We start from the raw sequence: 27618 nt of genomic DNA on the forward strand, positions 1-27618 counted from the left end.
CCCCCTTCCCTCTCTGCGGATGACTTCGTCAACCATTTCGAAAAGAAGGTCGACGACATCCGATCCTCGTTTGCTAAGTCAAACGACACCGCTGGTCCTGCTCACACTGCCCTACCCTGTGCTTTGACCTCTTTCTCCCCTCTCTCTCCAGATGAAATCTCGCGTCTTGTGACGGCCGGCCGCCCAACAACCTGCCCGCTTGACCCTATCCCCTCCTCTCTTCTCCAGACCATTTCCGGAGACCTTCTCCCTTACCTCACCTCGCTCATCAACTCATCCTTGACCGCTGGCTACGTCCCTTCCGTCTTCAAGAGAGCGAGAGTTGCACCCCTTCTGAAAAAACCTACACTCGATCCCTCCGATGTCAACAACTACAGACCAGTATCCCTTCTTTCTTTTCTCTCCAAAACTCTTGAACGTGCCGTCCTTGGCCAGCTCTCCTGCTATCTCTCTCAGAATGACCTTCTTGATCCAAATCAGTCAGGTTTCAAGACTGGTCATTCAACTGAGACTGCTCTTCTCTGTGTCACGGAGGCTCTCCGCACTGCTAAAGCTAACTCTCTCTCCTCTGCTCTCATCCTTCTAGACCTATCTGCTGCCTTTGATACTGTGAACCATCAGATCCTCCTCTCCACCCTCTCCGAGTTGGGCATCTCCGGCGCGGCCCACGCTTGGATTGCGTCCTACCTGACAGGTCGCTCCTACCAGGTGGCGTGGTGAGAATCTGTCTCCGCACCACGTGCTCTCACCACTGCTGTCCCCCAGGGCTCTGTTCTAGGCCCTCTCCTATTCTCGCTATACACCAAGTCACTTGGCTCTGTCATATCCTCACATGGTCTCTCCTATCATTGCTATGCAGACGACACACAATTAATCTTCTCCTTTCCCCCTTCTGATAACCAGGTGGCGAATCGCTTCTCTGAATGTCTGGCAGACATATCAGTGTGGATGACGGATCACCACCTCAAGCTGAACCTCGGCAAGACGGAGCTGCTCTTCCTCCCGGGGAAGGACTGCCCGCTCCATGATCTCGCCATCACGGTTGACAACTCCATTGTGTCCTCCTCCCAGAGTGCTAAGAACCTTGGCGTGACCCTGGACAACACCCTGTCGTTCTCCACTAACATCAAGGCGGTGACCCGATCCTGTAGGTTCATGCTCTACAACATTCGCAGAGTACGACCCTGCCTCACACAGGAAGCGGCGCAGGTCCTAATCCAGGCACTTGTCATCTCCCGTCTGGATTGCTGCAACTCGCTGTTGGCTGGGCTCCCTACCTGTGCCATTAAACCCCTACAACTCATCCAGAACGCCGCAGCCCGTCTGGTGTTCAACCTTCCCAAGTTCTCTCACGTCACCCCGCTCCTCCGCTCTCTCCACTGGCTTCCAGTTGAAGCTCGCATCCGCTACAAGACCATGGTGCTTGCCTACGGAGCTGTGAGGGGAACGGCACCTCCGTACCTTCAGGCTCTGATCAGGCCCTACACCCAAACGAGGGCACTGCGTTCATCCACCTCTGGCCTGCTGGCCCCCCTACCTCTGCGGAAGCACAGTTCCCCCTCAGCCCAATCAAATCTGTTCGCTGCTCTGGCACCCCTATGGTGGAACAAGCTCCCTCACGACGCCAGGACAGCGGAGTCAATCACCACCTTCCGGAGACACTTGAAACCCCACCTCTTTAAGGAATACCTGGGATAGGATAAAGTAATCCTTCTACCCCCCCCCCCCCCCTTAAAAGATTTAGATGCACTATTGTAAAGTGGTTGTTCCACTGGATATCATAAGGTGAATGCACCAATTTTTAAGTCGCTCTGGATAAGAGCGTCTGCTAAATGACTTAAATGTAAATGTAAATGTAAAAGCCCTCCTCATCCTGAGTTGGGTTGTCATCCCAATGCCCGGCAGACCACCCCCGACCCCCCAGATCCCATAGCCCGTAGAGACCGGGACCCATCTTTCGAAAAGAGCACACAGTGCCACCCACATAACAGAAGCAGATCAACTGCCAAATGCATTTCCATCGCCCTCACCTTGATTTGCATTATATATAACCATAAAATATATATATTTAAAAAAGCCTGTTTATCTTATTGTCCATAATTAGCTATTAATATTTGTAGTAATGTAAGCAATTTATGCAAAGGATTTTTACCTCTCACCAGTCTCACCATTACCAAAATTACATTATGGCAAGCAATTATTATATTAGCAAACAATTATTGTGAATCATCCTATATTGGCGCTAACATCTTTTACTCCCTCGCAACAGTTGTGGGATACACACACACCCACACACTCATACACACTCATACACACTCAACCCCTTTCCCCCACAACAACCATAGACTCAGATTCTCAACAGTTGCACCATCCCAGAGCCCAACTGAAGAAAGGTTTTGATTTACGAATCATATACAGCAAAACTGAGCAAAAACATGGGCAGAAATGGGGAGATTTGATTAACCATTGTCACGTCCTAGATGATGGAGGTCAGATATACCCCCTTCCCCTGAAACACCCACAACATGGTCCCCCGTAGTGACCATATTCCCAAGCATCTCCGTGCAGTCAGACCTTTGATTTTGTGCCACCAGGGCCACGATAATATGCCGCCTCTCTGAATGTCAGAGTGTGACCCCCTCCCCATGGGTTACTGCAGCTAGTGTTGCCAGGACTGCCACTGCCTGGGTGGGGGCACCCCACCGGAATCCCCAGCGGCTAGGTACAAGGTCGTCAAGGTTCTCATTAGCAGCTTTGAGAATTTCCTTGTATATTATGCTCTCCCATCAGGGGGCTTTGGCTTTGCAGGACCAACCCTGCCAGGCAGGCTCAGAATCTTGAGGGGGCAGTGCTGCTCTAGGTCTCTGACTGCATTTTGGCTGCATATAGACCGCTTACAGCAGGCCCATAAAACAGATAGGGACTTCTCCTTAGTATCTGGGTCATTCAGGTGGGTATCTAGGGTATGGGGTTGTGGACCGTTCCGTCAATACAGGACCATAAATAAATTAATTAGATGTATAATTCATTTTTAAACTCTGTTCCACCATGATAGGACAATACATAAATAATTCATTATAAAATGTATATACCTCATCTGCACAACATTGAAAGCTCTCTCACAACCCCTGCTCACAGAAATACATTGGTTCTGGTATATGCAACTGTTATGTTCTGTTAATTACTGATGTCCCCTTTAAGAATGGAGAACCCTTGGTCATGCGCAGTGTTGTTCTATTATATTCTGGTACTAACTCGTTTAGTAAATGTGAAGCTCCAGTTCAATTCGTTGTATTCGGAGTCTTTCTTATTATATAAATAAGTAATAAGAGCTAAGACACTACAGCAACCATTTCCTTTCTCACTCAACGCCACACTTTCCCAAACACCAAAAAACACACACCACACCATCCAGCCAAACATACTGTGCCTTATGTTTACTGTGTTTTTATCTCCACCATGTTGAATTAGTGCTTTTGTGTTCCAATTAGGTATATTTGAAGATAGAAAAACTACATTTTTTTGTTGTATTATTAAAATCCATAACAGGGCTAGAATTGTGTGTTTCATTATTTGCCTCCTCTATGAGAACTTTGTAAATTTTAAAATAGCCATGGAGTAGTCTATGCGTCTCTGAACAACTGGTTATCAATATACAGTTGTCACGATCGTTATATAAATAATCGGACCAAGGCGCAACGTGAGTAGAGTTCCACATATTTATTGCAGTGAAACTTCAAAACAACAAAGAATTAACGAACGTGCCAATACGTAGCGCACATAAGCACTCATACAAACAATATCCCACAACGCAGGTGAGAAAAGGGACACACTAAGTATGATCCCCAGTTAGAGGCAACGATATTCAGCTGCCTCCAATTGGGAACCATACACACACCAACATAACCATACACACACCAACATAACCATACACACACCAACAGAGCCCCCGAGGGCTCTCTATGGTCAGGGCGTGACAACAGTTTATCGCCCACGAGATCTACGCGTTTCCTTTTCAATCTATTTTCCTTGAAAATTGGATATAGAACTTTACGCCGTTCTGCAGTTTCCTTCGGGAACTGGTCATTCATGCCTATTTTCGTGCCATTTTGTCAGTAGCTTTGCATGGGATCTGAAGTGCTGTAAGGAGGAACTCTCTAACAACAGATTCAGGAACTTCTCCTTCTTTCTCTTGGATACCTGTAAGTACCAGATTCTCTCTCATGGATCTAGTCTGTATGTCAAGTGAGGCTTCTCTCAGAACAATGTTCTCCTTTTTCAGTTCATTAACTTTGGTTTCCATCTTATTGACTGTCCCTTTTAGCTTGTTTGTGTCTTTCTCCAGTGTCGCAGCTTCTTTCGTCACTCATCTCGAGGCCTTCAACTCTTTTATATCCTTACTGACTAGTTCAAGTATATCCAGTTTGTCATTTATTGATTTTAACAGATGGGTTTTGACCTTTACCATTCCCGCTGGTGAAAATATGAAATTGTCTGTGTCTGTAGTAGAGTCACGTTTTCATTTTGAAATAGGTTCTCCTGTCTTACTCTCCGTCATGGGTGTTGCTTGTTTTCGTAATATTTGTCGATACATTTCTGTAGTCTTTTATGATTTGTTTTGTGTTGTTATCCAGATTGAAGGTTATTACCCACCAGATTGTGTAGTGCTAATATTAGTCTAACTTACCGATATTGAATATTGTGTTTTTATCTTGAGGTGGTCTACATAGCTGTGTTCAGTCCGCATCTTGCTGCTTCTACACTCTCTCACACTCGAGTCGTCCTGAGACATCTGGTGTTGGTGTTGTTGGTGGTTGGTAGTGGTGTGGTGGTTGGTGTGGGTGTGGTGGTTGGTGGTTGGTAGTGGTGTGGTGGTTGGTGGTGGTGTGGTGGTTGGTGGTTGTTGATAGTGGTGTGGTTGTTGATAGTGGTGTGGTGGTTGCTAGTGGTGTGGTGGTTGGTAGTGGTGTGGTGGTTGGTGTGGGTGTGGTGGTTGGTGGTGTTTGGTAGTGGTGTGGCGGTTGGTGTGGGTGTGGTGGTTGGTAGTGGTGTGGGTGTGGTGGTTGGTAGTGGTGTGGTGGTTGGTGTGGGTGTGGTGGTTGGGTGGTTGGTGTGGGTGTGGTGGTTGGTAGTGGTGTGGTGGTTGGTGTGGGTGTGGTGGTTGGGAGTGCACCAGTCATGTTCTGTGGAGGAGGAGATCCAAAGGAGATGGAGATGGATGGATCGGCCACACACTCTTAAAGCCCCCCTCCAACATCACCAGGCAAGCTCTGTCCTGGATCCAGCTAGGGAAATGAAAGATAGGCTGTCCTCGAAACACGTGGAGGTGAGAGCTTCAAACGGACAAAAAAAAAGACCAAAAGATCTGGCATGAGGTGAAATGAGCTGGAAAAGACAGCCCAGAACAGAGTAAGATGGAAAGGAGTCGATGATGGCGTATGCTTTTTAAGTCATGTCATTATATCACCACTAGAGAGCAGTAGAGGTCTATTTCATTGCAGGTTGCAGAGCTTAAGTCAATTATTTATTTTGCCCTGTACTGCATTAATATAGACAGAACGAATGGACAGTCTGGACTATGCAATTGCAAACAAACACACACACACACACACACACACACACACACACACACACACACACACACACACACACACACACACACACACATACACCGTTAATCTCCACGTCTCTCTCTGTCACACCCACTGCTCTGCAGGGTTTAATCCGTGCTGTCATGGGATGTATCCATGAAGGTTGTGGGGCTTGTCTGTGGGCATTGCTGACATGGCACCTGAGCCCCGCTACGTATGTGTGAGAAAAAACAGCCAGTAGCAAAAAGCGTCTGTCAGAGGAAAAGTACAGTGAATGTAAGGATATTCAGCAACTCTTGGAGGACTATGAAAGTGGACGTCAAAAATGCTTCTTTATTGTTAAAGACCAATGCGTTTCAGCATGTGCCCTTCCTCTGGGTTTTGGAGGAAAGTACAGTGACATATAGTCCTGTGAAGAGAGGCTGAAGATTGAGAGTTGAGGTGAGGTGCAGCGAGCAACAGACAGGAGTAGAATCAGCCGTAGTGGCAGTGGAATACTGATAGGGGACATGTGGCAGAGAGTGACTGTGAGCCAACAGTGCCTGCACACACACACACACACACACACACACACACACACACACACACACACACACACACACACACACACACACACACACACACACACACACACACACACACACACACACACACACACACACACACACACACACACACACACCCATCAGCAGTTGGTAGGACAATCGGGGGGTCGAGTCAAGCAGGGGTGTCGTCATGCATCTCAATGCAAACTAAGCATAGCGTTGTCAGCCTGTAAGCCCGTCAGTTCAGAGGAGCATCTCTCTAGCTCTCTGACAGCCGTGCAGCACTGCCAGTTCAACCCTCACCAGGATTTCTTTTCAGAAGCACAGGAGCAACAACCACTGCCACCCAGAGTCACACTACTCTTCACGTGCCGACACACACACACAAAACACACAGAAAGGACAATACACACACACACACAGAGAGAGAGGACAACACACACACGTGCACAGACACACACGAGCACGTGCAATGGACAACTCACACACACACACACACACGGAAAACATGAATTACTATTACTATAATTCCAGTCTGAGGGACTGTTAATTGTCAACATGGAATAAAGTAAACGTCTGTATACTGCATATTTTCATACATCACCTGCATCATCCTATGACTTGGAGGATAAAGAGTTTATGGCTACTCATTGACCTTTGGCAGTATCAGACTGGACTAAGATTTTAGGAGCGAGATATCGACCAGGGCCAAAGACCCACATCTCTCCCTCCCTTATGTGAAATGAAAGAGCAGGATACTCCATGAGTGTAATTGCAGTACACAATGGTACTTTAAGCCACACGGTTTCTCATCAGTGCAAAGTAATTACACAGCGCCCCAGTGGTGGCTTGTAGAGTGGAATATGAACCCTGCACTAGCAGTTGATGGAGACTGGCTGCATCAGGATTATTAAACAGGAGACCAGGCCGCAGCATTGTGGATCAGAATACTGATCAGATCACCTACCCTCTCAGCTCAGCTAAGTTCAGCTCCTCTCCATTCGACCAGGCTCTTTTTCTTAGGATCTGGAGAGGGAGAGAGGAGATTTGTCAACTTGTTAACCTGTGAGAGAGGTTATAAGGGGGTATGTATGGTATGCACTACATTGGCCTAAAGGAGCCAAGGGCTTCAGTCAAGTAAGTCATCTCCCTTGCGGTAATTTATTTGGGTGCCCAAGAATATTTAGTTAGCAATGTAGAGTGGGTTTTATTGGGGAATAAAGTCACTGTGTGCAGATGGTTATTTTAAGCACGCAACACACACACACATGTTAATTGAGTGTTATTATCATGCTAAATCACTGACATTTAATTCAATATTATAACTGTGGAAGTAATTAAACTGTTCAGTTATAGTAACACACACACACACTGCCAACCAAGGAAAATCAACTATACTTTCCCTTTCACTTGTATTGGTTCATTTTTAGACCAGTGGGCCTGTCTATCTTGGGGTTACTTTTATGCGAGTGATGATTTCCGGTCCCAGTCTGCTGCTGGTCAATGTCACTCCCCCTCTACCTATCTCTCTGTGTGTCTGGCTTACAGTATCTGCCAAACCTCCAAGAAGCATACTTCCCTCCTGCGTATTTGAGTCATGCTGCTTCTCACCAATAGATCTGACATCTTCAGTTCATCATCAGTTCATTTAAGTTGATGGCCATGTTATTAAGGTGAACTGTGTTACAAATGGCTATTGGTTCCCAGTTGTCTGTTCTATCGTTATGTCAGTGATACAATAGTGGTCATTCAATTCCTTTTCTTAAATTGAATTTTCCTGTGTTCATCTTTATGAAGTCTTCACGTAACCTTTCCTTACATCACAATACATCAGCCATGTTAATATTTCATTATTTAATTAGCATGATAATTTCCTTTTGTTTTTAGATCTAGCATTCACATTTCACACTAGGCACATCTCTCCACTAGGTTACTGCACCAATTAAGAGCGATTTGTTTCTGTATTGAAAATGTTTGATTTAGTTTGTTTTCCCATTTTAAAATCCATATTTGCTAAATCCATATTCCATATAATCTTAACATAATTACTAGCGTTACACCATTGCATTTCCTAGCCTTAAGAGGGTTTTGACATTACAAGCCTCGCCTAGCTAGCTTCTCCCTCATGTGGGAGTTAACAAGCTAGCAAGCAAGCTAGTTACGTAGTGCTACAGTGTAGGTATCAACAGCCATTGTCAGCCAATCTAGTAGGCGCTGGAAGCTATGATGAGCTTTGATTGGTCACTCACGTCACAATTTCGTGGAGGATTTGCATAAAGTTCAGCTTTCTCCAACTTTAATCACGTTGTGTTCAACCCCCACTTCCATGCTCGCATCACTCACCAATCCCACTTTGCTTGCTTTCCTTCCACTGAATTATAATGGCTTCCGATGTTTCACCGCTTGATGCCGCTCCATATTAAAACCTCTTACATCTAGGCGTTCCGCTAGCGGAACCCCTAGCCAACAGCCAATGGGATCGCATGGCGCAAAATACAAAAACCTCAAAAATCCAATAATTTCAATTTTTCAAACATACGACTATTTTACACCATTTGAAAAATAAACCTCTCCTGAATCTAACCACGTTGTCCGATTTCAAAAAGGCTTTACAGCGAAAGCAAAACATTAGATTATGTTAGGAGAGTACATAGACAAAAATAACCACACAGCCATTTTCCAAGCAAGCATATATGTCAATAAAACCCAAAACAAAGCTAAATGAAGCACTAACCTTTGATGATCTTCATCAGATGACACTCCTAGGTGTCACGTCCTGACCAGTATAAGGGTTATTTGTTATTGTAGTTTGGTCAGGACGTGGCAGAGGGTATTTGTTTTATGTGGTTCGGGGTGGTGGTTTATTTAGTAGGGCGTTTGATTGATTATTTCCGGGTTTTGGTTTATGTTCTATGTTTTGTACTTCTATGTTCTTTCTGGGTTGGTGTATTTCTATGTGTAGGTTAATGGGGGGTTGGACTCTCAATTGGAGGCAGGTGCTTTCTCGTTGCCTCTGATTGAGAGTCCTATATATGGGTAATTGGTGTAGTGTAGTGGGAGATTGTTTCTTGTTTTGTGTGTGTGAGCCTGACAAGACTGTTTTGTTGTTCGTGCGTTTCGTTTTTGTTATTTTGGTGTTCACTTTATTTTGAAATAAATATCAAGATGAGCATCCACATTCCTGCTGCGTTTTGGTCCTCCATTCCCGACGACAACCGTGACACTAGGACATTATGTTAAACAATACATGTATGTTTTGTTCAATCAAGTTCATATTTATATCCAAAAACAGCTTTTTACATTGGTGCGTGATGTTCAGAAAATGTATTCCCACCAAAAACTTCCGGTGAATTTACAAAAATACTCATCATAAACGTTGACAAAATACATAACAATTATTTTAAGAATTATAGATACAGAACTCCTTTATGCAATCGCTGTGTCAGATTTTAAAATAGCTTTTCGGCGAAAGCACATTTTTCAATATTCTGAGTACATAGCTCGCCATCACGGCCAGGACTGCTACTTCCACAAGAAATGTTGTTTTTGTTCGAAAAAAATCCATAGTTATGTTCAAATACCTCCGTTTTGTTCGTGCGTTCAGGTCACTATCCAAAGGGTAACACGCGAGCGCATTTCGAGACACAAAAAGTCCAAATGTTCCATTACCGTACTTAGCAGCATGTCAAACACTGTTTAAAATCAATTTTTATGGTATTTTTAACATAAAATTGCGATAATATTCCAACCGGACAATAGTGTATTCATTCAAGGAGGAAAAGAAAAAAACAGCGTGATCGCATAAACGCGCACATCCAATCTCTTTGTCCTCAGGCAGACCACTCAGTAACTGAGCTCCTATACTCTGTCCAGAGACAGGAGAAGGCTCAATCCACTTTCTGAAGGCTTTAGACAGCCAATGGAAGCCTTAGAAAGTGCAACGTAACAGCAGAGATACTGTAGTTTTGAAAGGGACTAGAAAGAAGAAGTACATTTCTCAGATCCTACACTTGCTGGTTGACTTTTTCTCAGGTTTCTGCCTGCCATATGAGTTCTGTTATACTCACAGACACCATTCAAACAGTTTTAGAAACTTCAGAGTGTTTTCTATCCAAATCTACTAATAATATGCATATTCTCATTTCTGGGCAAGAGTAGTAACCAGTTTAACCTGTTAGGGCTAGGGGGCAGTATTGACATGGCTGGATAAAAAACATACCCGATTTAATCTGGTTACCACTCCTACCCAGTAACTAGAATATGCATATACTTATTACATATGGATAGAAAACACCCTAAATTTTCTAAAACTGTTTGAATGGTGTCTGTGAGTATAACAGAACTCAAATGGCAGGTCAAAACCTGAGAGATTCCTTTACAGGAAGTGGCCTGTCTGACCATTTCTTGAACTTCTTTTCCATCTCTATCATTTACTAAGGATCTCTGCTCTAACGTGACACTTCCCACGTCGTCCATAGGCGCTCAGAGCCCGGGAAAAAACAGAATGTCGTCATTCCAGCCCCAGGCTGAAACACATTATCGCCTTTCTCAAGTGGCCGATCAAGGGACACTGGGCTTAGGCGCGTGACCCGACCGCCCCGCCTTTGGGATTTTTTTCCTCTGTTTGCCGAAAAGGAGATTCCCTGTCGGAATATTATCGCTTTTCTACGAGAAAAATGTCGTAAAAATAGATTTTAAACAGCGGTTGACATGCTTCGAAGTACGGTAATGGAATATTTAGAATTTTATTGTCACGAATTGCGCCATGCGCGCGACACTTCTTTACTATTTCGGATAGTGTCTGGAACGCATACGAACAAAACGCCGCTATTCGGATATAACGATGGATTATTTTGGACCAAACCAACATTTGTTATTGAAGTAGCAGTCCTGGGTGTGCATTCTGACGAAGACAACAAAAGGTAATCAAACTTTTATAATAGTAAATATGATTATGGTGAGTGCTAAACTTGCCGGGTGTCTAAATAGCGAGCCCGTGATGCCTGGGCTATGTACTTAGAATATTGCAAAATGTGCTTTCACCAAAAAGCTATTTTAAAATCGAACATATCGAGTGCATAGAGGAGGTCTGTATCTATAATTCTTAAAATAATTGTTATGCTTTTTGTGAACGTTTATCGTGAGTAATTTAGTAAAATGTTAGCGAATTCCCCGGAAGTTTGATCGGGTGTCCCACCTACTCAACAGCCAGTGGAATCCCGTGGCGCGATATTCAAATACCTTAGAAATGCTATTACTTCAATTTATCAAACATATGACTATTTTACACCATTTTAAAGACAAGACTCTCATTAATCTAACCACACTGTCCGATTTCAAAAAGGCTTTACAACGAAAGCAAAACATTAGATTATGTCAGCAGAGTACCCAGCCAGAAATAATCAGACACCCATTTTTCAAGCTAGCATATAATGTCACATAAACCCAAACCACAGCTAAATGCAGCACTAACCTTTGATGATCTTCATCAGATGACACTCCTAGGACATTATGTTATACAATACATGCATGTTTTGTTCAATCAAGTTCATATTTATATCAAAAAACAGCTTTTTACATTAGCATGTGACGTTCAGAACTAGCATACCCACCGCAAACTTCCGGTGAATTTACTAAATTACTCACGATAAACGTTCACAAAAAACATAACAATCTTCCCTGTAGCTCAGTTGGTAGAGCATGGTGTTTGCAACGCCAGGGATGTGGGTTTGATTCCCACGGGGGGCCAGCACAGAAAAGAAATGTATGAACTTGTATGAAATGTATGCATTCACTACTGTAAGTCGCTCGGGATAAGAGCGTCTGCGAAATGACTAAAATGTCAAATGTACAATTATTTTAAGAATTATAGATACAGAACTCCTTTATGCAATCGCTATGTCCGATTTTAAAATAGCTTTTCGGCAAAAGCACATTTTGCAATATTCTGAGTAGATAGCTCGCCATCACGGGCTAGCTATTTTGACACCCACCAAGTTTGGCACTCACCAAACTCAGATTTACTATAAGAAAAATTGGATTACCTTTGCTGTTCTTCGTCAGAATGCACTCCCAGGACTTCTACTTCAATAACATATGTTGGTTTGGTTCAAAATAATCCATAGTTATGTTCAAATATCCTCTGTTTTGTTCGTGCGTTCAAGACACTATCCGAAGGGTAACGAAGGGTGACACGCCGGCGCGTATCGTGACAAAAAAATTCTAAATATTCCATTACCGTACTTCGAAGCATGTCAAACTCTGTTTAAAATCAATTTTTATGCGATTTTTCTCGTAAAAAAGCGATAATATTCCGACCGGGAAACCCTGTTTTCGTTCAAAGACTAAAAATCTAAAATGGACTCTTCTCGTGCACGCGCGCGCCAGTCTCATTGTTCTCTGATCGACCACTTACCAAATGCGCTACTGTTTTTCAGCCATGGCCTGAAAAGTCATCATTCAACGTTCTGTCGCCTTCTGAGAGCCTATGGGAGCCGTAGGAAGTGTCACGTTACAGCAGAGATCCTTAGTTTTCAATAAAGAGAGTGTACAAGGCCAAGAAATGGTCAGAGAGGGCACTTCCTGTAAGGAATCTTCTCAGGTTTTTGCCTGCCATATGAGTTCTGTTTTACTCACAGACACCATTCAAACAGTTTTAGAAACTTTAGGGTGTTTTCTATCCAAATCAAACAATTATATGCATATTCTAGTTTCTGGGCAGTAGTAATAACCAGATTAAATCAGGTACGTTTTTTATCCGGCCGTGCAAATACTGCCCCCTACCATAGAGAGGTTAACTGACAGGAGGGGCTAAGTGAACATGAGCCCATGTTTTGTAGCCTGTTAGAACCAGCCTGTTTGCTGCGCTCGCCATTCTATTTCACTAGTGAACGCAGCAATCAGGTGGTAAAAGGAGGCTGTGGTGAGCTTGGTATACTGTGCATTTGGAAAGTATTCAGAACCCTTGACTTTTTCAAAATGTTGTTGCGTTACAGCCTTGGGTCTTCTGGAATATGACGCTACAAGCTTGGCACACCTGGATGTGGGGAGTTTCTCCCATTCTTCTCAGCAGATCCTCGCAATTGGGTTCAAGTCCGGGCTCTGGCTGGGCCACTCGAGGATATTCAGAGACTTGTCCCGAAGCCATTCCTGCGTTGTTTTGGCTGGTGCTTAGGGTTGTTGTTTGTTGGAATGTGAACCTTCACCCCAGTCTTATGTCCTGAGCGCTCTGGAGCAGGTTTTCATTAAGGATCTCTCTGTACTTTGCTCCGTTCATCTTTCCCTCAATCCGGACTTGTCTCCCAGTCCCTGCTGCTGAAAAACATCCCCACATCAAGATGCTGCCAGCACCATGCTTCACCATAGGGATGGTGACCGTTTTCCTCCAGACGTGGTTCTTGGCATCCAGGCTAAAGTGTTTAATCTTGGTTTCATCAGACCAGAGAATCTTGTTTCTCATGGTCTGAGAGTCCTTTAGGTGCCTTTTGGCAAATTCTAAGCGGGCTGTAATGTGCCTTTTACAGAGGAGTGGCTTCTGTCTGGCCACTCTACCATAAAGGCCTGATTGGTGGAGTGCTGCAGAGATGGTTGTTCGACTAGAAGGTTCTCCCATCTCCACAGAGGAACTCTGCAGCTCTGTCAGAGAGATCATCGCGTTCTTGGTCACCTCCCTTCTCCCTTGCTCAAATCAAATCAAATTGTATTGGTCACATACACATGGTTAGCAGATGTTAATGAGAGTGTAGCGAAATGCTTGTGCTTCTAGTTCCGACCGTGCAATAATATCTAACAAGTAATCTAACAATTTCACAACAACTACCTTATACACACAAGTGTAAAGGAAAGAATGAGAATATGTACATATAAAAATATGGATGAGCAATGGCCGTGCGGCATTGGCAAGATGCAATAGATGGTATAGAGTACAGTATATACAAATGAGATGAGTAATGTAGGGTCTGTAAACATTATATAAAGTGGCATTGTTTAAAGTGACTGGTGATACATTTATTACATCCAATTTTTTATTATTAAAGTAGCTAGAGATTTGAGTCAGCAGCCACTTAATGTTGGCTATTTTTAATGTTGGCTGTTTAACAGTCTGATGGCCTTGAGATATAAGCTGTTTTTCAGTCTCTCGGTCCCAGCTTTGATGCACCTGTACTGACCTCGCCTTCTGGATGATAGCGGGGTGAACAGGCTGTGGCTCGGGTGGTTGTTGTCCTTGATGATCTTTTTGGCCTTCCTGTGACATCAGGTGGTGTAGGTGTCCTGGAGGGCAGCTAGTTTGCCCCCGGTGATGCGTTGTGCAGATCTCACTACCCTCTGGAGAGCCTTACGGTTGTGGACGGAGCATTTGCCGTACCAGGCGATGATACAGCCCGACAGGATGCTCTCGTTTGGGCATCTGTAAAAGTTTGTGTGTGTGTTTTCGGTGACAAGCCTAATTTCTTCAGCCTCCTGAGGTTGAAGATGCGCTGTTGCTGTCTGTGTGGGTGGACCATTTCAGTTTGTCCGTGATGTGTACGCCGAGGAACTTACAACTTTCCACCTTCTCCACTACTGTCCCGTTGATGTGGATAGGGGGTGGTCCCTCTGCTGTTTCCTGAAGCCCTCACCTCCTCCATGTAGGCCGTCTCGTTATTGTTGGTAATCAAGCCTACCACTGTAGTGTCGTCTGCAAACTTGATGATTGAGTTGGAGGCGTGCATGGCCACGCAGTCATGGGTGAACAGGGAGTACAGGAGAGGGCTGAGAACGCACCCTTGTGGGGCCCCAGTGTTGAGGATCAGCGGGGTGGAGATGTTGTTTCCTACCCTCACCACCTGGGGGCGGCCCGTCAGAAAGTCCATGACCCAGTTCCACAGGGTGGGGTCGTGACCCAGGGTCTCAAGCTTAATGACGAGTTTGGAGGGTACTATGGTGTTAAATGCTCAGCTGTAATCGATGAACAGCATTCTTACATAGGTATTCCTCTTGTCCAGATGGGTTAGGGCAGTGTGCAGTGTGATTGCGATTGCGTCGTCTGTGGACCTATTGGGGCGGTAAGCAAATTGGAGTGGGTCTAGGGTGTCAGGTAGGGTGGAGGTGATATGATCCTTGACTAGTCTCTCAAAGCACTTCATGATGATGGAATTGAGTGCTACGGGGCGATAGTCGTTTAGCTCAGTTACCTTAGCTTTCTTGGGAACAAGAACAATGGTGGCCCTCTTAAAGCATGTGGAAACAGCAGACTGGAATAGGGATTGATTAAATATGTCCATAAACACACCAGCCAGCTGGTCTGCGCATGCTCTGAGGACGCGGCTAGGGATACCGTCTGAGCCGGCAGCCTTGCGAGGGTTAACACGTTTAAATGTTTTACTCACGTTGGCTGCGGTGAAGGAGAGCCCGCAGGTTTGGGTAGCGGGCTGTGTCAGTGGCACTGTATTGTCCTCAAAGCGAGCAAAGAAGTTGTTTATTTTGTCTGTGAGCAAGATGTTGGTGTCCGCGATGGGGCTGGTTTTCTTTTTGTAATCCGTGATTGACCGTAGACCCTGCCACATACGTCTCATGTCTGAGCCGTTGAATTGCAACTCTACTTTGTCTCTATACTGACGCTTATCTTGTTTGAATGCCTTGCGGAGGGAATAGCTACACTGTTTGTATTCGGTCATGTTTCCGGTCGCCTTGTGATAAGAGAATTATCTAATAAATGTAAATGAATCAATAAAACATGATGAATTATTAGTCATACAGCAGGTTTAATGAATAATCAATGTAATGATCAATGTAGGGATCGATTAGTCTGATTAGTTCCGGAAAGTCCAGGAACCACTGGAGAGGGAAAGAAATGTGTGTATGCAATTAGGAGGGACACCAGGAGACAGATGGTCAAGGGAGTGAAATCTTCAAAGAGTTCTTGAACCTTGATGGAAAAGAACTGGCTGAGCGCTGGATAGTGATAAACAGTGTGAGAAGTCTATGGGGGATGCAGGTCACCAACGGATTGTGTTTAAATGCATGTGCGTAAGTAAGCAAGAACTATATAATGACTGTTTTGTTATCCTGACCTCAGAACGTTCTCTGAATAAAGTTACAGATACCTTTTGCAGAAAGCTGAGTCCTTGCCTAATTATTATAACCCATTGTCTTACAAACCTTGGGCATTAGTCAAGGCGAATTGATTATTAATTATTATCATCTAGATATAAAATTCCTTTAACACCTTGCCATGATTAACCTGTCTGGGAACGTGGGACGCTTGCAACCGCATTGCCAGATTTAAAAATAACTTTACTGGGAAATCACACTTTGCAATAAACGACGTGGTATGCTCAGGAAAAATAGGCTAGGTGATACATGTTAGCGCCATCTTGGAACCATCTAAAATCAAAAATACTATTGTAAATATTCCCTTACCTTTGATTATCTTCATCAGAAGGAACTTCCAGGAATCCCAGGTCCACAACAAATGTAGTTTTGTTCGAAAAAGTTAATAATTTATGTTCCAATAGTTCCTTCTTGTTAGCACGTTCCGAAGGCTACTCATAATGTACTGAAGCGCGCGGGACTTGTCGTCACGAATGTGCAAAAAATATATATTTACGTTCGTTCAAACATGTCAAACGGTGTATAACATAAACCTTTAGGGCCTTTTTCAACCAGAGCTTCAATAATATTCAAGGCGGACGATTGCATTGTCTTACTAAACGTTTCGGAACAAAAGGGTTCCCATGGGCGCCTGCGTCATAGTAGTAATGGCCCTCCCCCTGTGACCAAATTCCTAAGCCTCTCTTTGGGTCAGTTTCTACCATAGAAGACTCAAACCACTTTGTAAAGACTGTTGACATCTAGTGGAAGCCTTAGGAATTGCTAAATGATTAATATGTCCCTGTGTGTTTCAATGGCAAAGGTTTGAAGTGATTCCACACATCAGATTTCCACTTCCTGTTAGGATTTGTCTCAGGGTCTGACCTCTCCAGCGTGCTGACAAAAAACAATGATTCATTTAACCTGTTGGGGATAGGGGGCAGTATTTGCACGGCCGGATAAAAAACGTACCCGATTTAATCTGGTTACTGCTCCTGCCCAGTAACCTGAATATGCATATAATTATTGGCTTTGGATAGAAAACACCCTAAAGTTTCTAAAACTGTTTGAATGGTGTCTGTGAGTAAAACAGAACTCATATGGCAGGCAAAAACCTGAGAAGATTCCTTACAGGAAGTGGCCTGTCTGACAAGTTCTTGTTCTTCTTGGCTCTGTTTATTGAAAACTGAGGATCTTTGCTGTAACATGACACTTCCTACGGCTCCCATAGGCTCTCAGAACCCGGGAAAAAGCTGAATGATGTAATTCCAGCCTCTGGCTGAAAAACATTAGCGCATTTGGATAGTGGCCGGTCAGAGTACCATCAGACTGAGGCTCGTGCACGAGGGGATCCCATGTTTTTATTTTCTCTCTCATTGAACGTAAACACGCTTTCCCGGTCAGAATATTATTGCTTTTTTACGTGAAAAATGGCATAAAAATGGATTTTAAACAGCGGTTTACATGCTTCGAAGTACGGTAATGGAATATTTAGATTTTTTTTGTCACGAAATGCGTCGTGCGCGTCACCCTTCTTTACACTTCGGATAGTGTCTTGAACGCACGAACAAAACAGAGGATATTTGAACATAACTATGGATTACTTTGAACCAAACCAACATTTGTTATTGAAGTAGAAGTCCTGGGAGTGCATTCTGACGAAGACAGCAAAGGTAATAACATTTTTCTTATAGTAAATCTGATTTTGGTGAGTGCTAAACTTGGTGGGTGTCTAAATAGCTAGCCCTGTGATGCCGGGCTATCTACTGAGAATATTGCAAAATGTGCTTTCACCGAAAAGCTATTTTAAAATCGGACATAGCGAGTGCATAGAGGAGTTCTGTATCTATAATTCTTAAAATAATTGTTATGTTTTTTGTGAACGTTTATCGTGAGTAATTTAGTAAATTCACCGGAAGTTTGCGGGGGGTATGCTAGTTCTGAACGTCACATGCTAATGTAAAAAGCTGTTTTTTTATATAAATATGAACTTGATTGAACAAAACATGCATGTATTGTATAACATAATGTCCTAGGGTTGTCATCTGATGAAGATCATCAAAGGTTAGTGCTGCATTTAGCTGTGGTTTGGGTTTATGTGACATTATATGCTAGCTTGAAAAATGGGTGTCTGATTATTTCTGGCTGGGTACTCTGCTGACATAATCTAATGTTTTGCTTTCGCTGTAAAGCCTTTTTGAAATCGGACAGTGTGGTTAGATAAAGGAGAGTCTTGTCTTTAAAATGGTGTAAAATAGTCATATGTTTGAGAAATTGAAGTAATAGCATTTCTAAGGTATTTGAATAACGCGCCACGGGATTCAACTGGCTGTTGAGTAGGTGGGACGATTTCGACCCGCCGACCCTAGAGAGGTTAACATTGACTGTGAATGTCCCTGTGTAAGAATTTCCACAACAATTTGGCGTCAGAAACTAGATGATTGATTCTGCCTGCAGAGCTTTCCAGTGGGGCCTGCGAGGAAAACCGGTTTCAAAATAGGACAAGGACCCGCCAAGACCAGACCCTTGCTGTGAGCTGCCCAGGAGGAGACATCATCCACGAACATTTGAGGGACGGCAACTGATTTCATTAAGTTAATTTAAATGAATATGTATAAAATGAAATTGTAAAAATGTAATCAAGGCGAGTAACGCATAAAAAGCTACCCATAGTCTTTATAGAGGCTATTCACTAATCTTGAAACCTCTTTGGGCTAGGGGGCAGTATTTTGATGTCTGGATGACAAGCATGCCCAAAGTAAACTGCCTGTTACTCGGGCCCAGAGGCTAGGATATGCATATAATTGGTAGATTTGGATAGAGAACACTCTAAAGTTTCTAAAACTGTTAAAGTAATGTCTGTGAGTATAACAGAACTGATATGGCAGGCAAAAACCCGAGGACAAACCATCCAGAAAAATATTAATTCAGCCCACCACTGATTCCAATGGCTGTCATTTTTAATATGAAGGGAAAACCTCTCAGATTGCCGTTCCTGGGGCTTCCACTAGATATCAACAGTCTTTAGAAAGAGTTTCAGGCCTGTTTTTGGAAAAATTTGCTAGAATTTGTAGTTTTTCTAAGTGGCTCCCATTTTGGCTGTAGTGTTTTCAAGCGCGTGGATGAGAGCGCATACTTTGTTGTTTATCTCCAGTAAAGACAATAACGATTCTCCGCCTTAAATTTGATCGTTTATTTACATATTAGAGTAACTGATGTTTGATTATAAATGTTGTTTGACTTGTTTGGAGAAGTTTATGGATAACGTTTGGGATTCATTTTGTATGCATTATGAAGGAGGGAAACCGGTGGATTATTGAATGAAGCGCGCCAGCTAAACTGAGTTTTTGGGGATATAAAGCAGGACTTTATCGAACAAAAGGACCATTTGTGATGTAGCTGGGACCTTTTAGAGTGCCAACAGAAGAAGATCTTCAAAGGTAAGGCCTTTATTTTATTGCTATTTCTGACTTTCGTGGTGCACCTGCCTGGTTGGAAAATGTTTTTAATGCTTTTGTGTGCTGGGCGCTGGCCTTCAGATAATCGCATGGTGTGCTTTCGCCGTAACGCCTTTTTGAAATCTGACACAGCGGATGGATTAACAAGAAGTTAAGCTTTTTTCTTATGTATGACACTTGTATTTTCATGAATGTTAAATAGGACTATTTCTGTAGTTTGAATTTCGCGCTCTGCAATTTCACCGGATGTTGTTGAGGTGGGTCGCTAGCAGCACGTCTAGCCCAAAGAGGTTTTTAAGTAATAGCACAAGGTGCTATTCTATATGCATGGGAAGTGGCAAGACTATAGAGTCAATAGAGACTACAACATTGACTACATAAACTACTGAGACTATAGACACTGAGAGACTATAGAGACGTGAGACTATAGAAACTATAGAGAGTATAGATGCTGTAGACTATGGACTACTGAGACTATAGATACATGAGACTATTAACAGTGATGCAGTCATCACTGTTAACTCGGACTGCCAGCCTCAGCCCGGGAAACTCCTGCCAGCCTGCACAGCGCGACATCTACCCAGAGCATATTGGACTGCTTTTCTCTACCACATCTCCAGATTCCTACCGCAAGCTCTGAACCTTTACGCCGGATCATTGCAGCTAGCTAGCTGCTATCCGAGTGGCTACTCCTGTCTAACGTCTCTGCCTGGAGCTAGCCTGGAGCTAGGCCCTTATCCCGGCTAGCCAAAAACAATCCATCAGATAATTCCTGGGCTCCAATACCTCTTCTGACAATTGGCCTGGACCCTTTGCTGCCGACACGGAGCCCCGCCGATCCATCACGACTGGTCTGATGACGTAACTGTCCGAGGGGGTTTCAACAGGCTATCCAGTTGCGACGTCCACCTGGTCTGAATCGCCGTGCCTCCAGCTCGCCTAGCTACTCACTGGACCCTATGATCACTCGGCTACACATGCCTCTCCCTAATGTCAATATGCCTTGTCTATTGCTGTTTTGGTTAGTTATTTTTGTCTTATTTCACCGTAGAGCCTCCAGCCCTGCTCAATATGCCTTAGCTAGCCCTTATGTTCCACCCCCCTCACATGCGTTGACCGCACCTGGCTTAAATGGTGCCTCTAAAGACAAAACCTCTCTCATCGTCACTCAATGCCTAGGCTTACCTCCACTGTACTCACATCCTACCATACCCTTGTCTGTACATTATGCCATGAATCTATTCTTCTTCACTGAGAAACTTGCTCCTTTTACTCTCTGTTCCGAACGCACTGCACGACGAGTTCTTTTAGCCTTTAGCCGTACTCTTATCCTACTCCTCTATTGTTCCTCTGGTGATGTAGTGGTTAACCCAGGCTCTGCAGCCCCCAGCATCACTCCCATTCCCCAGGCGCTCTCATTTGTTGACTTCTGTAACCGTAGAAGCATTGGTTTCATGCATGTTAACTTTAGAAGCTTTCTCCCTAAGTTTGTTTTATTCACTGTCTTAGTACACTCCGCCAAACCGGATGTCCTAGCCGTGTCTGAATTCTGGCTTAGGAAGGCCAGAATTCTGGCTTAAAAATCCTGAAATTTCCATCCCTAACTAGAACATTTTCCAACAAGATAGATCTGCCAAAGGGGACGGACTTGCAATCTACTGCAGAGATAGCCTGCAGAGTTCTGTCATACTATCCAGGTCTGTGCCCAAATAATTCGAGCTTCTACTTTTAAAAATCCACCTTTCCAGAAACAAGTCTCTCAAATTTGCCGCTTGATATAGACCCCCCTCGGCCCACAGCTGTGCCCTGGACACCATATGTGAATTGATCGCCCTCCCATCAATCTTCAGAGTTCGTACTGTTAGGTGACCTAAGCTGGGATATGCTTAACACCCCGTCTGTCCTACAATCTAAGCTAGATGCCCTCAATCTAACACAAATCTTTAAGGAACCTACCAGGTACAACCCTAAATGCGTAACCATGGGCACCCTCCTAGATATCATCCTGACCAACCTGCCCTCTAAATACACCTCTGCTGTCTTCAACCAGGATCTCTGCGATCACTGCCTCATTGCCTTCATGCGTACTGGGTCCGTGGTCAAACGACCACCCCTCATCACTGCCAAACGCTCCCTAAAACACTTCAGCAAGCAGGCCTTTCTAACCGGCTGGCCCCGGTATACTGGAAGGATATTGACCTCATCCCGTCAGTAGAGGATGCCTGGTTGCTCTTCAAAAGTGCTTTCCTCTCCATCTTAAATAAGCATGCCCCATTCAAAATATATAGAACTAAGAACAGATATAGCACTTGGTTCACTCCAGACTTGACTACCCTTCACCAGCACAAAAACATCCTGTGGCGTTCTGCATTAGCATCGAATAGCCCCCGCGATATGCAACATTTCTGGGAAGTCAGGAACCAATATACTCAGTCAGTTAGGAAAGCTAAGGATAGCTTTATCAAACAGAAATTAGCTTCCTGTAGCACTAATTCCAAAAAGTTTTGGGACCCTGTAAAGTCCATGGAGAATAAGAGCACCTCCTCCCAGCTGCCCATTGCACTGAGGATTGGAAACACTGTCACCACCAATAAATCTACGATAATCGATCATTTCAATAAGCATTTTTCCACGGCTGGCCTTGCTTTCCACATGGCTACCCCTACCCTGGCCAACATCTCAGCACCCCCTGCAGCAACTTGCCCTAACCCCCCACCCCCTTCTCCTTCACCCAAATCCAGACAGCTGATGTTCTGAAAGAACTGCAAAATCTGGATCCCTACAAATCAGCTGGGCTAGACAATCTGGACCCTCTCTTTCTAAAATGACCAGCCGAAATTGTTGCAACCCCTATTACTAGTCTGTTCAACCTTTATCCATCCTGCCCTGCCTTTCTAATATCTTCGAAAGCCAAGTAAATAAACAGATCACCGACCATTTTGAATCCCACCGTACCTTCTCCACTATGCAATCTGGTTTCCTAGCTGGTCATTGATGCACCTCAGCCACGGTCAAGGTCCTAAACGATATCATAACCGCCATGGATAAAAGACAGTACTGTGCAGCCGTCTTCACCGACCTGGCCAAGGCTTTCGACTCTGTCAATCGTCGCATTCTATTCGGCAGACTCAATAGCCTTGGCTTCTCAAATGCCTGCCTCGCTTGATTCACCAACTACTTCTCAGAAAGAGTTCAGTGTGTCAAATCGGAGGGCCTGTTGTCTGGACCTCTGGCAGTCTCTATGGGGGTGCCACATGGTTCAATTCTCAGGCCGACTCTTTTCTCTGTATATATCAATGATGTTGCTCTTGCTGCGGGTGATTCTCTGATCCACCTCTACGCAGACGACACCATTCTGTATATATCTGGCCCTTCTTTGGACACTATGCTAACAAACCTCCAAACGAGCTTCAACGCCATACAACACTCCTTCCATAGCCTCCAACTTCTTTTAAATGCAAGTAAAACTCAGTGCATGATCTTCAAACGATTGCTGCCCGCACCCTCTTGCCCAACTAGCATCACTACTCTGGACGGTTCTGACCTAGAATATGTGGACAACTACAAATACCTAGGTGTCTAATTAGACTGTAAGCTCTCCTACCAGACTCACATTAAGCATCTCCAAACCAAAATTAAATCGAGAATCGGCTTCCTACTTCGCAACAAAGCCTCCTTCACTCATGCTGCCAAACATACCCTCGTAAAACTGACTATCCTACCGATCCTCTACTTCGGCGATGTCATTTACAAAATAGCCTCCAACACTCTACTCAGCAAACTGAATATAGTCTATCAGAGTGCCATCCATTTTGTCAACAAAGCCCCATATACTACCCACCACTGCGAACTGTATTCTCTCGTCGGCTGGCCCTCGCTACATATTCGTCGCCAAACCCACTGGCTCCAGGTCATCTATAAGTCTTTGCTAGGTAAAGCTCCGCCTTATCTCAGCTCATTGGTCACCATAGCAACACCCACCCATAGCACGTGCTCTAGCAGGTGTATCTTACTGGTCATCCCCAAAGCCAACACGTCCTTTGGCCGCCTTTCCTTCCAGTTCTCTGCTGCCAATGACTGGAACAAATTGCAAAAATCACTTAAGTTGGAGTCTTATATCTCCCTCAATAACTTTAAGCATCAGCTATCTCAGCAGCTTACCGATCGCTGCAGCTGTACACAACAAAGCCCATCCAACTACCTACCTCATCCCCATATTGTTTTTATTTACATTTTTTGCTCTTTTGCACACCAGTATTTCTACTTGCACATCATCATCTGCACATCTATCACTCCAGTGTTAATTTGCTAAATTGTCATTACTTCGCTACTATGGCCTACTTATTGCCCTACCTCCTTACTCCATTTGCACACACTGTATATAGATTTTTCTATTGTGTTATTGACTGTGCTTTTGTTTATCCCACGTGTAACTCTGTGTTGTTGTTTTTTGTCACACTGCTTTGCTTCATCTTGGCCAGGTCGCAGTTGTAAATGAGAACTTGTTCTCAACTGGCCTACCTGGTTAAATAAAGGTGAAATTAAAATAAAAAATAAGTTTATAATTTATCAACAATTCTATGTGTTTTTTGGACCATGAGAAGGACAGAGAGAGAGCGCTGCCTCTGAATGAGGGACACCTGATACAATTATTTCCTTATGGAGTTATCAAGAGTTGTACTTCTAATTTGATTTGAGGTTTTTTTCACAGCCAAAAATAAAATTCAACCATCTAGTGTTGCGAAATAACAACACAATGTCAAATACAGGTAGCCTGGTCAAATAATTATAATCTAATCACATTAACCATTACTCTCTCGCAGGAATTCCACTAACGGTCCATATATAGCCAAACGTAGCTGCTGCTCATGTTGGTATCAGTACTGATGGCGCAAAAGCCATGACAGGGAGACATAGTGGAGTGATAACGCGAGTGCAAGCAGTTGCTCCCGATGCCACTTGGGTACACTGCAGCATCTACCGAGAAGCTCTTGCTGCCAAGGGAATGCCTGACAGCTTGAAAGATGTTTTGGACACTACAGTGAAAATGGTTAACTTTGTTAAAGCAAGGCCTCAGAACTCTCGTATATTTTCTGCGCTATGCAATGATATGGGCAGTGACCATGTAACGCTTTTACAACATACAGAAGTGTGCTGGTTACAAGGGACAAAGTATTGACATGTTTTTTTTAATTGAGAGACGAGGTTAAAGTTTTCTTTACTGACCATCATTTTCACTTCTCTGACCGCTTGCATGATGATAAGTTTCTCACACGACTGGCCTATCTGGGTGATGTTTTTTCTCGCTGGAATGATCTGAATCTAGGATTACAGAGACTCTCCGCAACTATATTTAACGTGTGGAACACAATTGAGGCTATGATTAAGAAGTTGGAGCTCTTCTCTGACTGGATTAAGGACAACACACAGGTCTTTCCATCATTGTATGATTTTTTTGTGTGCAAATTAACTCAAGCATACAGACAATGTCAAATGTGATATAGCGAAGCACCTGAGTGAGTTGGGTGCGTAATTACACAGGTAATTTCGAGAAAGGGATGACACAAACAACTGGATTCATTATCCCTTTCATGCTCTGCCTCCGGTCCACTTACCAATATCTGAACAAGAGAGCCTCATTGAAATTGCAACAAGTGGTTCTGTGAAAATTGAATTTAAATCAGAAGCCACTGCCAGATTTCTGGATTGGGCTGCGCTCAGAGTATCCTGCCTTGGCAAATCGCGCTGTTAAGACACTGATGCCCTTTGCAACCACGTACCTATGTGAGAGTGGATTCTCAGCCCTCACTAGAATGGAAACTAAATACAGGCACAGACTGTGTGTGGAAATGATTTAAAACTGAGACTCTGTCCAATACAACCCAACATTGCAGAGTTATGTGCATCCTTTCAAGCACACCCTTCTCATTAACCTGTGGTGTTATTCACAATTTTCGATTAACAATTAAAGTATTATAAGTAAGATGGCTAAATAAAAAGAGTACAATTATTGATTATTATTATTATTATTATTTGTGCCCCGGTCCAATAAGAGCTCTTTGTCACTTTCCACGAGCCGGGTTGTGACAAAAACTCACCCTCATTCTTATGTTAAGGATCCGCCCCTTAATTCAATTTTCACCTAAAATGACATACCCAAATCTAACTGCCTGTAACTCAGGCCCTGAAGCAAGGATATGCATATTCTTGGTACCATTTGAAAGGAAACACTTCGAAGTTTGTGGAATTTGAAAGGAATGTAGGAGAATATAACACAATAGATTAAGTAAAAGAAAATACAAAGAAAAAAACAACCGTTCTTTTGTATTTTTTGTACCATCATCTTTGAAATGCAAGAGAAAGGCCATAATGTTTTATTCCAGCCCAGGTGCAATTTGGATTTTGGCCACTAGATGGCAGCAGTGTATGTGCAACGTTTTAGACTGATCCAATGAACCATTGTATTTCTGTTCAAAATTATGTATCAAGACTGCCCAAATGTGCCTAATTTGTTTATTAACAACTTTTCATGTTCAAAATTGTGCACTCTCCTCAAACAATAGCATGGTATTCTTTCACTGTAACAGCTACTGTAAATTGGACAGTTCAGTTAGATTAACAAGAATTTAAGCTTTCTGCCAATATCAGACGTCTATGACCTGGTAAATTTTCTTGTTTCTTACAACCTCATGCTAATTGCATTAGCTAACGTTAGCTCAACCGTCCCGAGGTCGGGACACCGATCCTGTAGAGAATAAACTTGAGATGTGGTTGGTTTAGCTTGACCGGCATAAAGGGAGGGTGGAGTTTGTACTTTTGGCAATATTCCAATGGTTAAATTTTACGGGGCGAGAAAAACCAGTTGCACCCAAATGCAAGTATTTGACAATGTATTTGACCCAGGTATGAAGCTTAGATTGATACAAGACTAATGCCCAGACAACTATTTGACATCAGAGTTAAGTGTAATTACAGAAAAAAAGTCACTAGTGGGAGTTGTTTGGGTAAAGAACTCACCTGACACTGTATGTCACTGGTTTCCTTCTCGGTCTCCATGACAACTGCCCCTGAACTCCACTCCACTGTTCTGGTCAGAACATCTGACCTCTCCTCTGTTGTCATGGCAACCTGGCCACCATTACCTATCACCACCTGGGCTACATGTCCAACAGGGGGAGAGACATGGTCAGCTACACTACTTACAATATTCAATACACAGAATAACACGGATGGTTCAGGTCCTGGATGCTTATTGACTGATACTGTATTCCCAACTTGTATATATATATCCCAATTAAAATGTCAAGTTAATGTACATGTGTACAATATCACCAATTAAAAAATAAGTTAAATGGGAAAAAATAGGATTAAAAGGTTCCTTACAGAAAATAACTGCCTGACAAACTTTTAAATTGTTTTGCCACAGACAACCTGAGATCTTTACAGCCCTCAGTGAGAGGTGTGTCTGGTCTCACCTTGTGAGGAGATGGGTGTGGTGAGTCCGCTGCCATCAGGGGGGAAGCGTGTGTTGTTGATCAGCAGGTCAAACTTGGTGCTACGACACGTGTTGGTGCACAGAGTGCTGTGTTCATAGAAGTCTAGCTGCCCAGAGTCCATCATCTTCCTGTAGAAGAGAGATTATTAGATAAAGGACAAGAGTGAGGAAAGACAGAGGGAAGAGAAGGGACACATCGTCTACATCAATCCTCAGATTGATTTTCCCCTCAGACCTGGGATCCTAACTGGCAACCCTGCAGTTTCTGGTCCACCTCTCTAACTTCAAACTACCTCTAGATTATACCTATCTAATGATCTCAGATCTCTGCACAAGTGCATAGGGGGTAGGGGCTAGAGGCTAGGGTTTGATTTGGGACTGGTCAACTCTACTCCTCACCTGAGCATGACCCCTCCCATCCGGATACTTTCTTCCTTCAGTATAGAGTTCCTAGACAT

At 43.6% G+C, this 27618-nt stretch overlaps 1 protein-coding gene across 1 annotated transcript; it reads right to left on the minus strand.

Annotated features, from left to right (window-relative positions):
* Positions 1-7099: 7099 nt before the first annotated feature.
* Positions 7100-27618, minus strand: LOC106588630 (glucocorticoid modulatory element-binding protein 1-like). Its single transcript, XM_014177804.1, has 4 exons — positions 27560-27618; positions 27141-27289; positions 26683-26822; positions 7100-7162 (listed from the first exon to the last, which is right to left on the minus strand). The coding sequence occupies exons 1-4, from the start codon at positions 27616-27618 to the stop codon at positions 7100-7102; spliced, it is 411 nt and encodes a 136-aa protein (XP_014033279.1).

The sequence above is a fragment of the Salmo salar genome, chromosome ssa27 (genome assembly GCF_905237065.1).
Source record: "Salmo salar chromosome ssa27, Ssal_v3.1, whole genome shotgun sequence".
In the NCBI taxonomy this organism is placed as follows: domain Eukaryota; kingdom Metazoa; phylum Chordata; class Actinopteri; order Salmoniformes; family Salmonidae; genus Salmo; species Salmo salar.